The sequence below is a fragment of the Paramisgurnus dabryanus genome, chromosome 15 (genome assembly GCF_030506205.2).
Source record: "Paramisgurnus dabryanus chromosome 15, PD_genome_1.1, whole genome shotgun sequence".
NCBI lineage: Eukaryota > Metazoa > Chordata > Actinopteri > Cypriniformes > Cobitidae > Paramisgurnus > Paramisgurnus dabryanus.
Genome location: NC_133351.1, coordinates 11,946,672 through 11,960,828, shown reverse-complemented (window position 1 = coordinate 11,960,828; position 14,157 = coordinate 11,946,672). Strand labels below are relative to the sequence as shown.

Genomic DNA, 14,157 nt, shown 5'->3' with positions numbered 1-14,157 from the left:
ACGTGTCTTGTCAAAATAAGTGCCTGCTGCAGACGCGTCTAAAGGGTTTATGATAAAAGAGACGCTCGCGTTTGCCAGATACTTGCATAATCTCATGCGTAATCAGAGTTTACTGTTAAGGGAGTGTCTTGCATGTATTTCGTGAACGTGAGCATCTCTTTTATCCTAAAAGTTTTTGACGCCTGTGCAGCAGGCACTTATTTGGCAGAACATGTGATGCACATAGGATCTCTCAATGCGCAGCAACACATAGTTTGAAAAAGGAACCACACACATGACACTATTTTGAATTAGCGCCCCTCGGATGAGCAGTCACGAGCTGCCACTGGCTAAATGTCTCCTAAAGCAATAATATATCCAAAGTGAAAAAGACTGACCATAAAATAAATAAAACCATGAAATAAAATAAATGTGCAAAACATTGCTATGCATTAAAATCATAAGCAAATACATTAGTGGAGTCACATACAGAAAAAAAAAATTTCTCTGACCAAAAATATATATTAAATAAATGCTAAATTACATTTTATAGAATGTTATGCTCATTTGAATATATTTTTAATTTGGAAATATATTTGATTTTAACATTCATATATCAATATATATTTCAAAATGTATTTCAAGGCCAAGCATATTTCTAATTTTACATCCCATATGGCAAAAATGTAGTTTTTGCCTAATGCTAAATATATGCTAAATACAAGTACATTTTATATAAAATATATTTTTGAAGTTGAAAATATATTTAATTTTAACCTTTTTTAAACCGTTATGTTTACAGGTTTGTAACAAGGTTTTTCTTCCAAATATATACTAGTCAACATTTGAAGTGGATCAAAAATGTTCATCAATGTTGTCCTAAGACAAGAACGGGTATTGGGTAGCGGTTTTAGACAACTTTTAAGAAAGGTTTTGATCCACTTCAAATGTTGACTAGTGTATTTCCTAGGATTTAAATATATGGAGGCCTAAATATATTTTTTAATGCTTTAACATTTATTTTTAAAATATGTTTCAACATATACAGAAATGGCCAAATAATATATCAGTAAAAAATATTTTTGCAAACATATTCCAAAATATATTTCAGCAAATGTATTTTTTTGGCCATTTTTTTGTATATGTCAGTCTACACTGTTAAAAAAAACATGGTCAAAATATGTACCCAAGCTGTCACTGGGGCAGTATACTGGTCCTAATAAAATACTATTTCTTTGTAAGGACCTAATATAGGTCCTAATAAAGGTCATAATATGTACTAGTATTAGGTATGTATACGTTTAGTAAAAATATGTATATAAACTCCTTAGGTGCAAAGCTGTACTTTATGAAAGGCGGTACATTTTTGTGACAGCTGGGGTACATGTTTATATAGGCCTTGTTTCACATACAAGGCGTAGACTATGCTAGGAGTATGCCTTAGTTAAATTAGGACATTTAAGGAGTTTATAGTAGTTATAAATAGTTACATTGTGTATCTTGTAACAAAACAATAACACTGATATTATTTTAATATACAGGATGTCAGTGCAAATTGTTTTTATTTATTTTGTTTAGGACAAGGCTTGAGTCTTGTCTGTGAAACTGGGCCTATAAGCTTTACCAATGTTATATCTTGGCAATTTGTACGTATTTTATGCGGTGGCTAATTCATATTAATTAATATGACCACATTCGTACCTTCATGTACGATTTGCCTTAACCCCTGTGACTTTGGGGTTAGGGGTGGGGTTTTGTTATTGTTTTGTTTTTAAAGACAATCATACTTTTTTGCACCATTAACTTTGTATGAATCCATACGAATTAGCCAACTTGTAAAATATGTAGGAATTTTCGTGAGCTCATGCTAGTTTTACTCCTACACATTTTTCAGGATATCTGTGACCGACTCCTATGATGACTTACTAGTGCATTGCTTGTGCATACTTAACTAAATAAGTTTATTTATGTAATATGTGTAATACTTTTCTAATTAGTGCGTTTTTGGAGTTATGTGTCAGAGGCACTGCAACCTTCATAATGAAGCCAGAGCAACTTGTCTAATGAGGTTTGCATCATTGACCTATTTACTCATTCCAATATTTTGATACCATCTCCCTCTGGAGTCTAAACAATATAGATGCTTGACACTGGACCTTGTTTAAGCTAGCTTGGAGAGCCAGAGATCCTTTTAATTGCCGACCTTTAAGAAAGGGGCATTTTATTTAAAAAGAAGCTCAATTACTTCTCGTCAAACCTCAGCGCTTTATCTTAGTTACAGAAAACAAAAGAAACGTTTGAGTAGACATCAAGCAGTGAAGTCTGAGAATGTACAAGTATTGCAGATCACAGAGAATATGCTGTCTGGTTTTGCAGTTCTTCTTACAATACAGATGTCTCAGTTATTTATCTTCACATGGTTGAAAATGCAGGTACAGAGGTTAGCAGAGAAAGCAGAAATCACTGTAAGTGCATTTGAAAGGTTTTTTTTCCAAACAGCTGTGATGCATAGATGATCGTTTCATCTTGATAGCCCTCTGAACTGCTTGTTCCCTGGATGGGGTCATTGCCACCCATGCACAAGTGCTTTTCCCAGAGCAAGCCATGGGCTGTGAATATGTATGCAGTCTATAGTGTTGTGTGTAATATAAATAACATTTTTATATGTTTTTTTTTATGATTATGCAGCCAGCCTTGACCATTGGCACACACAAACAGATGCAAACGTTAAACACTGATGCATCATTCAGAAAGTCCTGGCGTATTTAGATTTGCTCTGGGCAAACAAATGAGTTGGAGAAGTTATGTCACAACTGATGCAGGCATAATTCATAAATCATTTTAAATATTAAGGCATGCAACCTGTACATTCATTCTAAATAGCAAACATTTGGTATTATGTTTATGCCATAAAATCTGTGAGGGTTATGTGCATTTGTTACAATGGTATAAAATGTTGTAAAGATCTACCGCATCCTCCTCCATACAGATGCTGAAGCCCTAAGGTGATTTTATCTTCAAAAATGACCACCTTTGCTGTATACATCAGTGGCTTTCAGCTGGTGGGTGGCAGATTTGTTCTGATAAGATGGTGGGCAGTAGGCAATTACTTTGCTAAATAGAAATAATAAAAAGCAACTAACCATATAATCGAGCATTGTTAAATAAATAGGCTTATCAGCTTTTATATGCTTATAATTTCTGGTTGACTGTTGTCCTATCAAACTATTGTATTTTAAAGGTATAGCGGAAGATTTTCCCGAATTATTTAAAAGAACCGCCCCTCGATATTTTTTAAAAAATGCTCCCGAGAGGGAACGCCTGTTAAACGCGTGCACGAGACAGAGAGAGAGCATGCAGGAGCTCAGTTCTTCTCTTCGCTCTGATTACAAGTTGTGTCGGCATTTTTACCGTGTCTGTGCGGTTCGTGACTTGTGCCAGGGCTAGCATCGCAAATCATAGCTTACATCAACTTTTACCAGCAGTGATTTTAAATGGATTTCTCCAAATAGCATGACAAAATGTACCTTTCCAGTAGAAACTTCGCGTGGGAAGCCCAACCTGTCCTTTTAGCTCACGCCAGCGTGTGAAATAGTCTCCCATAAACATCTGGTCTTGTTTCTTTATTTATAGTCCTTTCTCTTCTTGTCATACAATTCGTAGACACTTTTTCTCTTGCAACCCTCAGACATTTTGAAAAAAACATAGTGAGAACGCGACCTTCAATGAATGGTTGAAACCGTAGCACAACACACATACACGTGAAAGTGCGCATGTGCAGAAAGCGAACGTAGAGGCGAGCACGTGCAACGGTTATACGTCAACATATAATCAGAATGATTGACATCTGGGATGACCAATAACAGTGGTGATCCACCCGGAAAACGAAAATCTTCCGCTATACCTTTAATATAAAATTATCTGTCACTTGGTAATACAGATAAGAGAAAATATTGCTTTGCTCCATATTAGCATGGCCTATGCGACATATTTTACACATATTGAGTCGTAATGGTCTGATTTTGTGGACGTTGGTATTTTGGTATTGTGTTAGATCATCACTTGACAAATGTCAGGTTCTGTTGTGCATCCTCTGCCTGTATAATTCAGAAATCGAATGTTATTTAGAATGTAGCTTGGACTGTTATTGCTTGTTATGCGATGGTTTGTGTAGCCTATATATCAGTGTTAAAGGGTGGCTATTGGAATACACTGTTTCATTGACCGTAGGCATGGGTAAAATTGATCCGTAATTGTTTATTGGTTTCTCCAGTCAATAATTCACCCACTTGCAAAGAAATAGAAATTAAATTATCAGCTTATTCACACCTGTTAAAATAAATGTTGAAAATAATTCTCTGTTATGGCATAGCTGAATCATTTTTGGTTCCCCAAAGGGATTCCAAAATGAACCTTTTCTTTCTTACCTTTTTATAGTTTGTAACAACTTTCCACTACACTCGGTTCTGGATGTGGTTCTTTATAGAACCATACAGCAATTTTTCTTATGAAGGCACCGCTATGTTGTCTCAGCTACCTTTCTTAATTGACAAACTAGATATGATACGGTTAATAAATGGCGCGTAATTTCCCATGTTACGATCTCCTGCATCCTTTGCGCCGCGTCAGGTGGCTGGATACCGATCAAAATCAAGAGGAGCTCACACTGCGTTATTGTCCCCATCTCTCTCTCTCTCTCTCTCTCTCTCTCTCTCTCTCTCTCTCTCTCTCTCTCTCTCTCTCTCTCTCTCTCTCTCTCTCTAGCTCGTGTGTGCGCGCTCTGAAAGCCCATCTGAATGCGCGGAGTGAAGGAGTGTTGGTGCGCTCTGCAGACAAATTTCTCTTGCCGTTTCTGAATAACGGCGCTCTACCGGAGGGCTGGGATCGGACTTCAGCGCAAGAAGTGCGGTGGCCTTCGCACCTCACTCGGCAACGATGTCTGAATATATCTTCACATTACTCGTCATATTGGGATTGGGGGATATATTGCCAAGCGTTCAGACACAGAGAGACGCTGATTCACACCAAGGTAAGACGCAGCGTTCTCCATTAAAACTTACAACGCCGCTCGCGCCCGCGGACCATGCAGTTGCGTTGCTTGCTATATTACACCACGCGCTTTATGTTGCTGCAATCTGTAGATGCAGTTCGAGCCGTTTTACTTTGCATGTTAACGCACTAGTCTTGTTCAAACGTGCGCTGAAAGAGGCGATGGTGTAATTCAAATCCCTATTTGAAGCCAATTAGGTGCACTAGGATATGACTTTAAACCAGAAGATTTCATCCTCATTCTTATTATAGTGTGGTTTAGAGAGATACATACATGTTTCAACAGTGTATAGTAATAGTTTACCACTGGAGAAAAATGAATGTTATGTTTTTAAGTCGTAGACTGTGGGAAGTTTATCCAATTATACAAAGTTGTCCATATAATTGGCTTGCCTTGCATGAGTCTTTGGCTGTATAGAGTAACAATTGGGAGTGACACTGATAGTCAGATGAAACTGAATCAATACATTATACTGTAGCTGCTAATTCAAAGGCAGATAGATTTAATGAATCTTGATGTGGTTATCAATAGGTCTTAAAGTACTTGCGTGGGTTCGGTTCACTTGCAGAAACCAGTTGTGCAAATTGCACAGTTTACCGTAGGATTGAGATAAATTAAAAATTGTGAAATCTGTGAGAATTGTTTAACCTATTGCTCAGAATTTTAGATGAAACCCAGTGGATTATAGTTTGAAGTACCACATGTGAATACAGTATACAGAACAACAACGCAGTTATGACAGATTATCTTTTTTATAACAAAAACATTTGTAAACTTACAAATGATAAGTTTGATACCCGTTTGACATTTCTATAAACCCACATTGCAGTGATGTTACAAACGAAACAATTAATTTTACTTTAAAATGTGGTTTGTTAATATCAATTAAATATGCTCTTATGTTAAGTATAAAACTTAATGCATGATGCCAGCTATAGTGTAACAACCCTTTAAAGCCAACTATTCAGGGTGTAACAGTATACCAAAACCACCTCTGATCCTTACCGATATTTCTACTTGACTGTCTGACTTTATACTGTATGTTTCAGTGATATGTTTTATTTATGACAAGATCACGATCCAACATGTCTGATCAAGTGATGATGCACCATGGATCTTGTGTGATGCTTTTCTGATTATATTCTTGTTGTAAAGAGAAACCTTATTTTTGCTCTTGTGATTTATTATTTCATGCATCACAGTCAGTGTCAACTCAAAGATGGTTCCTAGCACACACACATGCTGGATATTCATTCAGGTGTATTCAGAAAAATGTCATTTTCAAAAGCAGCATATTCATCATATCAGATAAATGTAAATGTCACAGTGCCTTGCACAGAAATAATCTAAGCGGTGGTTTTCTGAAGCACGTTTAAATACTGCATTCATATGCGTTGTGGTATGTCCAAACTCTGCTCATTCACTTAAGTCACAGCGAAGTCATTGTGTGCTTGTGACTTTAAGTCTGTTTAGATGTTTGATGAAACTGCTTAATCCGCATTCTGTTTAGTGAATCATCGTGTAACCCGGCCAAGACTGTACATCATTGGTGTGAGCAGATGGAAAGACATCATTTGAAATGGGTTTGTCCGAACCATATCTCATTATACTATCCCGTCTTTTATCTTACCATTGACAATCAAGATACGTACTATCGGTTATTACGAACAGATCAAGGTTGCTGAAAATGTTTTTTCCCTTTAGGGGAGCGTGGTGTGCCCCCAAAAGCAGGTTAAGCATTATTCCTTCATAATGAAATCGGAAGGATGCCCCCAGAGCTTAATTAAACGAGATTATATCTAAGCAACCTGCACAGGTTTATCGTCCAACCATGATTTCTTTACCTGGTATTGGAGTAAAGTCTATAAAGGCATAAACCTTGATTGTTTAAATGACCTCATGGTACACATGGTACATATGGAAAGTGCTTAAATGTGAAATGGCAGATGCTTGCGGTTGCATAGCGTTTGCTCTTCTCCCCACCAAATAATATAAAGGCCGACCTTCTCAAGTTGGTTGACGTTTGTTTTCATAGCTGGTTCACATCAGTGCCTGTAAAGACTTATTTCGAAAGCCCTTGGTTTTTATTTCAACCATACGAAGCTGATTTTGGTTAGTCATGAAAATCCACGCAGGTGTTTCTGTCCTGCCAACCAAGGTAATTGGTCCGATGAAGTCAGACTCCCCAGGTAATTAGAACTGCCACAGCTTGGTGGATAACCTGACAATAGTTATCCCTCTGACAAGCTATAAAACAGGAAACAATAAGGCATGCTAATCCAGAGCCAATGTACTTGCTTAACAGGGTGTAGAATGACAAGAGAAATGACAGCAAAGCATTTTGGGTTTTGCTGGAAGAAGCACTGTTCCCTGTGGAAGTTGTTCATCTAGCACCTGTGTGGCGTCATTTTCGTTGGCGCTCCATTGCATGCCCCATTTGGTCGGATTGAAGTTTAGCTGAAGTTGGCCACAGATTCAGCTGAGTCATTAAGGGTCCCGACCTTTGACAGATTGAGTGGTTATGTCTGAGTTTATTGCAGTCGGTGCTAATCCTGCAATGCACGGGTAATCTGCTGCCCTGTGACATCCTGTGCATCTGTATCCATTGTTGAGATGCTGGAGCCAACTACTGTGTGTGACCTAATGGAAAATGTTTATACGTTTTATTGTGTGTCATAAGGTTTTCCATCAAGTCTTAGAAATCATAAGAGGTGAAGAAATCAATGGCCATGTCTGAAACATAAGGACAGCTGCCTCACTGCCTCATTGCGTAGCCGGTCGATTTCTAAATAAGCAATTTAGTGTATGAAGGTACCATTGTAATAATGTGGTGCTTTTGTGGAACCATATTATGACATCTAATAATGTAAAGCAAATAACAAGCGAATGTAATGCTTTTTCGGTGCAATACATAAAAAAATCTATTTATTGTTCCCTATATGGGAATTTTGTTAATTAAATTACCATCAATTAGCACACACATAATTTTGACATATTACAGGAAGCAAATAAATCATGTTTTAGATGAGAAGGCTTTTGTAGACATGACGTTGCACCAACATTCGGACTTCCCTTCACTGCCTTTTAAAAAGCAGATGTCATTTAAGCTTTTTTAAACACAAATGACATTCAGATGACAGTGGCCAGTTTATGAACAAACATGTTTAGATGTGTTATACAGTAGTTTGTACTGGGTTATACTGGGTTTTGTACCCAGCATTTTTATTGGATCTGGGTAGCGTTTTTCACTTTTGCTGTCAGACGTTCAATCTGATGGAACACATGGTGGTCTGATATCATACATGCAGGTGTTTAGTGTGGAGACCCATGTTTGGGCTTTCTTACTATTGGATGCATTATTCAGAGGTTTAAGATGAAGCTTTTTGTGAAATTTGCAGCACGTAATGTGATTAATGGATCGGTGGATCTTCTCATTGTCTCTCTTGCAACCGTTCTCTCTCCCTCTTTCTTTCCTTTTTTGATCCTTAGCAGAGCAGAACTACTTGTTGTTAAGCATTACTAAAACGCATGGAAGGAATTCTATTAGAATATAAAAAATAGGAATTACTGAATTATGAAATAATTCATAAGTGGTTCATACTGAAGATGAAGCAAGTTTGCTAAAGATTAGCAAATGTGGTTAATGAGCAAAACAGCGCTTTTTGGAAGGCAGGGGGGATATTAAGAATTTATCAATGTTAAAACAGTGAATACATAATCCAATTCTTCCAATTAGATACCAGATATGTTTTTGCAAATGTGTTTTTTTACAGTGTTCCTACAGATATGGAAAGTGCTCTGATACTTTAAAAGGTCACATGGTACCTTGGTTTTGACCTGCACCTTATCTGAACCCTAGAAGAGTACCATTGAGCCTTCTACCTTTAAAGCTCTTTAAACTATAAAAAAAAATAAAAAAGAACCAAAGATGTCATTGGGGCAAAACCCTAAAAAGTTCTAAGATGCACTACTTAGGTACAGCTATATGCATAATTGGTACCATTATGTACCTTTGATGTACTAATATGCACTCTTTAGCAGTGATGGGAGTTACGCGTTACAAAGTAATGAGCATGTAACAGTTTTTTTTTAAATCAAGTAACGCAATTACAATTACTGAAATTTAAATGAGTTCATTACTCGCGTTACTCTATTTTGTAAAAGATGTTTACTTGTAGAAAAGACATTTCTGATCTAACGTCGCAGGACAATGGTGGGCGGCGCAATGAATCATTAAACTTCATCATGGTGCATATAGAATGAACGTAAAAAATCTCAACGGGACAGCATACTTTTGTTTAAAAATTGTGTGTGAGTCATAGGCATGGGCCGATTACCGGTTTCAAGGTATACCGAGGTTTAAAACAGTCAAGGTTTCAAAACCACTAAAATGTTCTGTGATACCGTCTCCAAGGTATGAGCTGTGTTTATACAAAATTCATTAAATCATGAAGTCATGTGATTGATTTGATGTTTACATTTAATATATATTACGAAAATATTATATATGTTTTGAAAGCATATTATAATTTAAAGGCTTTATTGTACCTGGCATTTGAAAATAACACATTTTAGTGTTGCAATGGCAATACCGCAACACCGGGAAACCGTGGTATTTTTGCTAAAGGTTATCATACCGCCAGAATCTTATACCGGCCCATGCCTAGTGAGTCATAAATCCATCCGGTCTCATGTTTGTAAATAATCCTTGCCAAGCAATCCCAGTATGACATCAACTTGCATTTGTTGTCCAAAAAAGTTATAAAAAATGTTAATATATTCTCAGATGTTTACATCATGCATGTTAAAACTCCATAGTATGTGTGAGTGCACATTTAGTTTCAGTTTTGGTTTCACCCGCTCCGTGTCCGACAAAACAATCCACTCGCTCTGTGTCCGTGTGACAAAACAATCCACGTATTCCATTTTCTGATTAAATATCTTCCTTTAATCTTGTTTATCATTTTAATCAAACATAAAAATATACAAACAATATATGATCTAAAATATCACGGATGCGGTAAAGAAAACTGTGTGACTCTTCGTATTTCTAAGAGCGCACTACCTGTAGCTTCACAGTCCCCAAATTCTTAAAGAGACAGTACACAATTTTAACACATTATATATTTTCAAAGTAAACATACAGAATATTTGTCTAAATGATATACATAATTAAAGTAAGCTTACATATTAAGATAATTTCTAACAAAAATATTTAAAGGCTGAATCTAAAGCAAAATAGGCTCCTACAGTATGTGATATATTAGAGTCTTAAGTGTAAAATAGCCCATCCATATAAAAAACTTTACTAAAATAATGCAGCACATAACCACACTAACAAACGAATGACGCCCACTGTGGCCCACTGCCTATCATTTTATTGTTTGACTGTTCAGTACTTTACATATTTAGATTTAAAAAGCAGACGTAAAGTAACTTAAAAGTTACTTTCCCTAGTAACTAATTACTTTTGATATATAGTACCATATTACTTGTAGAGTAATTCAATTACTTTTAAAAGAAGTAACTAGTAACTGTAACTAATTAATAATTTTCTGTAACTTGCCCAACACTGCTCTTTAGGTATAAAGGTGTACTTTTGTAAAGGTACTACCCTAGCATATTTTTTTTCTAACATTGTACAGATAGGGGTGAATGCTTTTTTAAGTTATATTAACTATGTTTAATTTGTGTATTATAAAGAAGCAAATAATAATTTAAATAATCCACTGAATTCAATATTTTACTTATGAAAGGTATTTCTTCATTTCTTTTTGTTTGGACACAAACTAAAATATTATTATTCATAACTGATTAACTTTCACACACCTCGACTTAAAAAAAAAAGAGTCAAAAAGACTCAAGCCTGGATTTTCTTGCCTGCTTAAAGGGGAAATATCACGAAAATGTTACTTTTTCCATGTTTAAGTGCTATAATTGGGTCCTATCAACCTAGAAAACATGAAAAAGTTTAACCCAGTAGCTGCATTTGGTAACCCATTCTCTGCAAGCATGTGAAAAAACAGGTAATTGAAATTTGGCTCCCCTTGTGATGTCAAAAGGGGATAGTACCGCACTATCCAACCACGGCACTGCCATTTAGTGCAGAGATCAGCTCATTTGCATTTAAAATGACACACCCATTGTGTGTCAAAAGTGGAAAATTTTAACATGTTTATATAATAAATGATCTATATGATATTTTAAACTAGAACGTTGCATACATGCTCTGGGGACACCAATGATTTATTTGACATCTTTAAAAAGTCTTGTGAAATGTCCCCTTTAAAGAGAGAGTTCACCCGAAAATGGAAATTCTTTCATCATTTACTCACTCTTATGTTGTTACAAATCTGTATAATGTTTGTAACCAAACCGATGCACAATATATACTTTAGTCCTAGTTACAGATATCAAAAAGTGAATTAAAGGTATAAGAAAAAATACCATTATATATATTTTCTGATTATTTTATGTTTTCGGCAGCAAGGTGTGAAAGCTTAGACTTCTTCTAGCACTTTGAACATATCAGATAAATCTGCGTAATACCCCTGTAGATTTAGAGGTGCCATAAGGGTTTAGAAGGGTTAAATCTAATGCTACATCCACAGTGATGTATGCAGACAGTCGACCAGAGCCGCAGAGATTGCGAGACAGTTTTATCCTGGGGCTAAAGGATGCCTATCAGCCTGACAGCTTGAACCTTGAACGAGTAGTTAGGGCCCCCTCAGGAGGCATCTCGTAGCCTTATAGTTTGCGTATAGTGTTGGTAGAGTTTTGAATCTTTAAACAGCATCATAATGCTCGTGACTGAAGTGTGAGGGTGCAACCAAAAGACTTTCATCCGTCTGGCTCTTTTATTCCACCTATGAAGTTGGCCGTGGCTTTTCAATGTCATTTGACGTACATAAAAAGATTGTGTATGCTCCCGTAGGTGCCCTATGGATATAAGTGGTTCACTCAGATGACAGTGGCAATCGAATGTACGCACCTGAGGAGAATAGGTTCAGCCCATGGCTAGTGATGTCCTTTGAAAGAGTGCATCTCCCAGACTCCCCTACAGTACATCATGCCTGCTGTTGTGGCAATAATCTAAGGACCCCAAACCAGATTAAAAGGGAACTGTCCCAGCTGTCACCTGGCATGTAGATAGGGCTGAGGGACTGATGCTGGAATGTTCTACAAAGCCCATACAGTAGCCTGATTCATCCCTCAGCTCTCCATCAGGATAAAGGCCTTGAAAAGGATTTGGGGTGGTTTGATAGGCATTCAGGGCTTCTTTTTTATCCCAATACACTCTGATGGGATTATCTGATTCAGTTAAATGCCACCAACTTTGAATCGTAACCTTGTTATTTGGAGCATTTATAAGTGCATTGAACTGGTCTACATGCGGTTTTACTCTATGTAACTTGCATTTTATTAGCGGATACCATAAGAATTGAAATCATATACCGATCTGAGTAACTGCACCTAATAATTGTATTTGTCCTTAACTCTTTCAACGCCAATGACGAGATTTTCCGTCTTTCCGCAATACCGCTATTATATATCCGCCCTTCCGCAACTTTTTAAACCCGGAAGTATTGCCCTATGGAAAGCGGCTGCATGTCCGTGTCTGTTTTAAAGATCGCTCTGAATGGGATCTCTATGAAAAGTCCGCCACAAAAATGGAATTATCTCTGCTTTTTGCTCAAAATGTGGTGTTTTTGCAGAAACCTACCCATATTCAAAAGCTGATTGCAAAAGAACCACTGAAGGTAGGATGAAAGGTTTTTTTTTTTGAAAGCAGAGGGTCTGTTCTTTCATTTGGTATACTGTTTATATATTTAAAGAAGAACATTTTCTGGAAGGCATTAAACTTTGGTGAAAATCATGAAAAACGCTGGCGCTGGCTGGCAACTTTTTAAAAAAACGTGGCGGTGAAAGAGTTAATTTGGTGGGGTGGTGGAGGATGAAGGAGAGACAACAAATATGACATAAGCAAATAAACTTTAATTATAAATCAATAAACAGGAAATCCAATTCATTTGACAATAATGGACAAAAGTTTGGTTCCAAAACGCGATAAAATATATTTTACCACCAAAAAGTATTGTATCTGGGCAGTATTACAAAGTAAATTCTTAATTTTTTTTCAGTCATCTTTTCTCCCTTTCTTACAAACCATGACAAACGGCACTCTTCCTTCTCTGCAGAATGCAATCAATCCGCTCAACAAATCACAGCGCACCATTCCACACATTGTAAACAATAATGGTGGCGCTTTGAATACACATTCCTAGTTTTCCTCATCTACTTTGTACTTCATGATCAACAAACAAACAAAAACAACATAATACTTTTGATGGCATTGAAAAACCTGTGGTGGTTTTCTGTGGCGGGGAAGAAACGTGAGCCATCAACATTTAATAATTTACGTGAGAGGCACTCAGGGGAAGGAAAAATGCCGTCTGTTGCTTGTTCTCACACGACAGCATCAAGCTTCTGTCACATTGACCCCAAAGGATCTTATGAAAAACGTTCCATTATTTTACTCGAAGTCAACAAAAATAAAGCAGGACCAAAACATTTTACAGCTGATCGCTGTTAAAAAAAGTTCAGCAACGACGTCCCAATGATGACAGCAGCAATGACAGTGTTCTTAATTTAACAAAGTAAGTGTTTTGATTAATGCCATTAATGTTTATCTTTTAATCAGTGTATACCACTAGTCAACTAAATGAATATAACATGGCAACAGATTTATAGCATTTTGAAAAAAAAAAACTTGTCATTGATTTATTGCATTTTGCGGTAAAAAGAATTAGTTTTTATAATTAACTATGCTATGTGAAAGTTTGTAACAGAAAATAGTGGGGTTTCATCTTGTCACTTTCTTGGTATAGAAAACACATTTTTACCGAAATTACACTGTAAAAAATGTTGCTGTAATTATGCAGCTGGTTGCCAGTAACTTACTGTAGAAGATAAAGACTGAAATGTTTAATGTTCATTTAACTTTGAACAAACTGTTGCCAGTAAATAACATCAATGTAAAATCTACAGTAAGTTACTTGCAGCTAGTTGGCAGTAAAACCCAGTAATACTGTAATTTCTACAGACATTTATTGCGTTTTGGAACCAAA

At 36.5% G+C, this 14,157-nt stretch overlaps 1 protein-coding gene across 2 annotated transcripts in view; it reads left to right on the top strand.

Moving 5' to 3' along the window:
* Nucleotides 1-4,793: 4,793 nt before the first annotated feature.
* lrp1bb (low density lipoprotein receptor-related protein 1Bb) overlaps nucleotides 4,794-14,157 on the top strand; it is a 379,953-nt gene continuing 370,589 nt past the window's right edge. For both annotated transcript variants that reach the window (XM_065251976.1, XM_065251975.1), the window contains exon 1: nucleotides 4,794-5,008. In XM_065251976.1, the coding sequence (XP_065108048.1) occupies nucleotides 4,915-5,008 (94 nt within the window). In that variant the 5' untranslated portion in view covers nucleotides 4,794-4,914. The remainder of the gene's footprint in view (nucleotides 5,009-14,157) is intronic.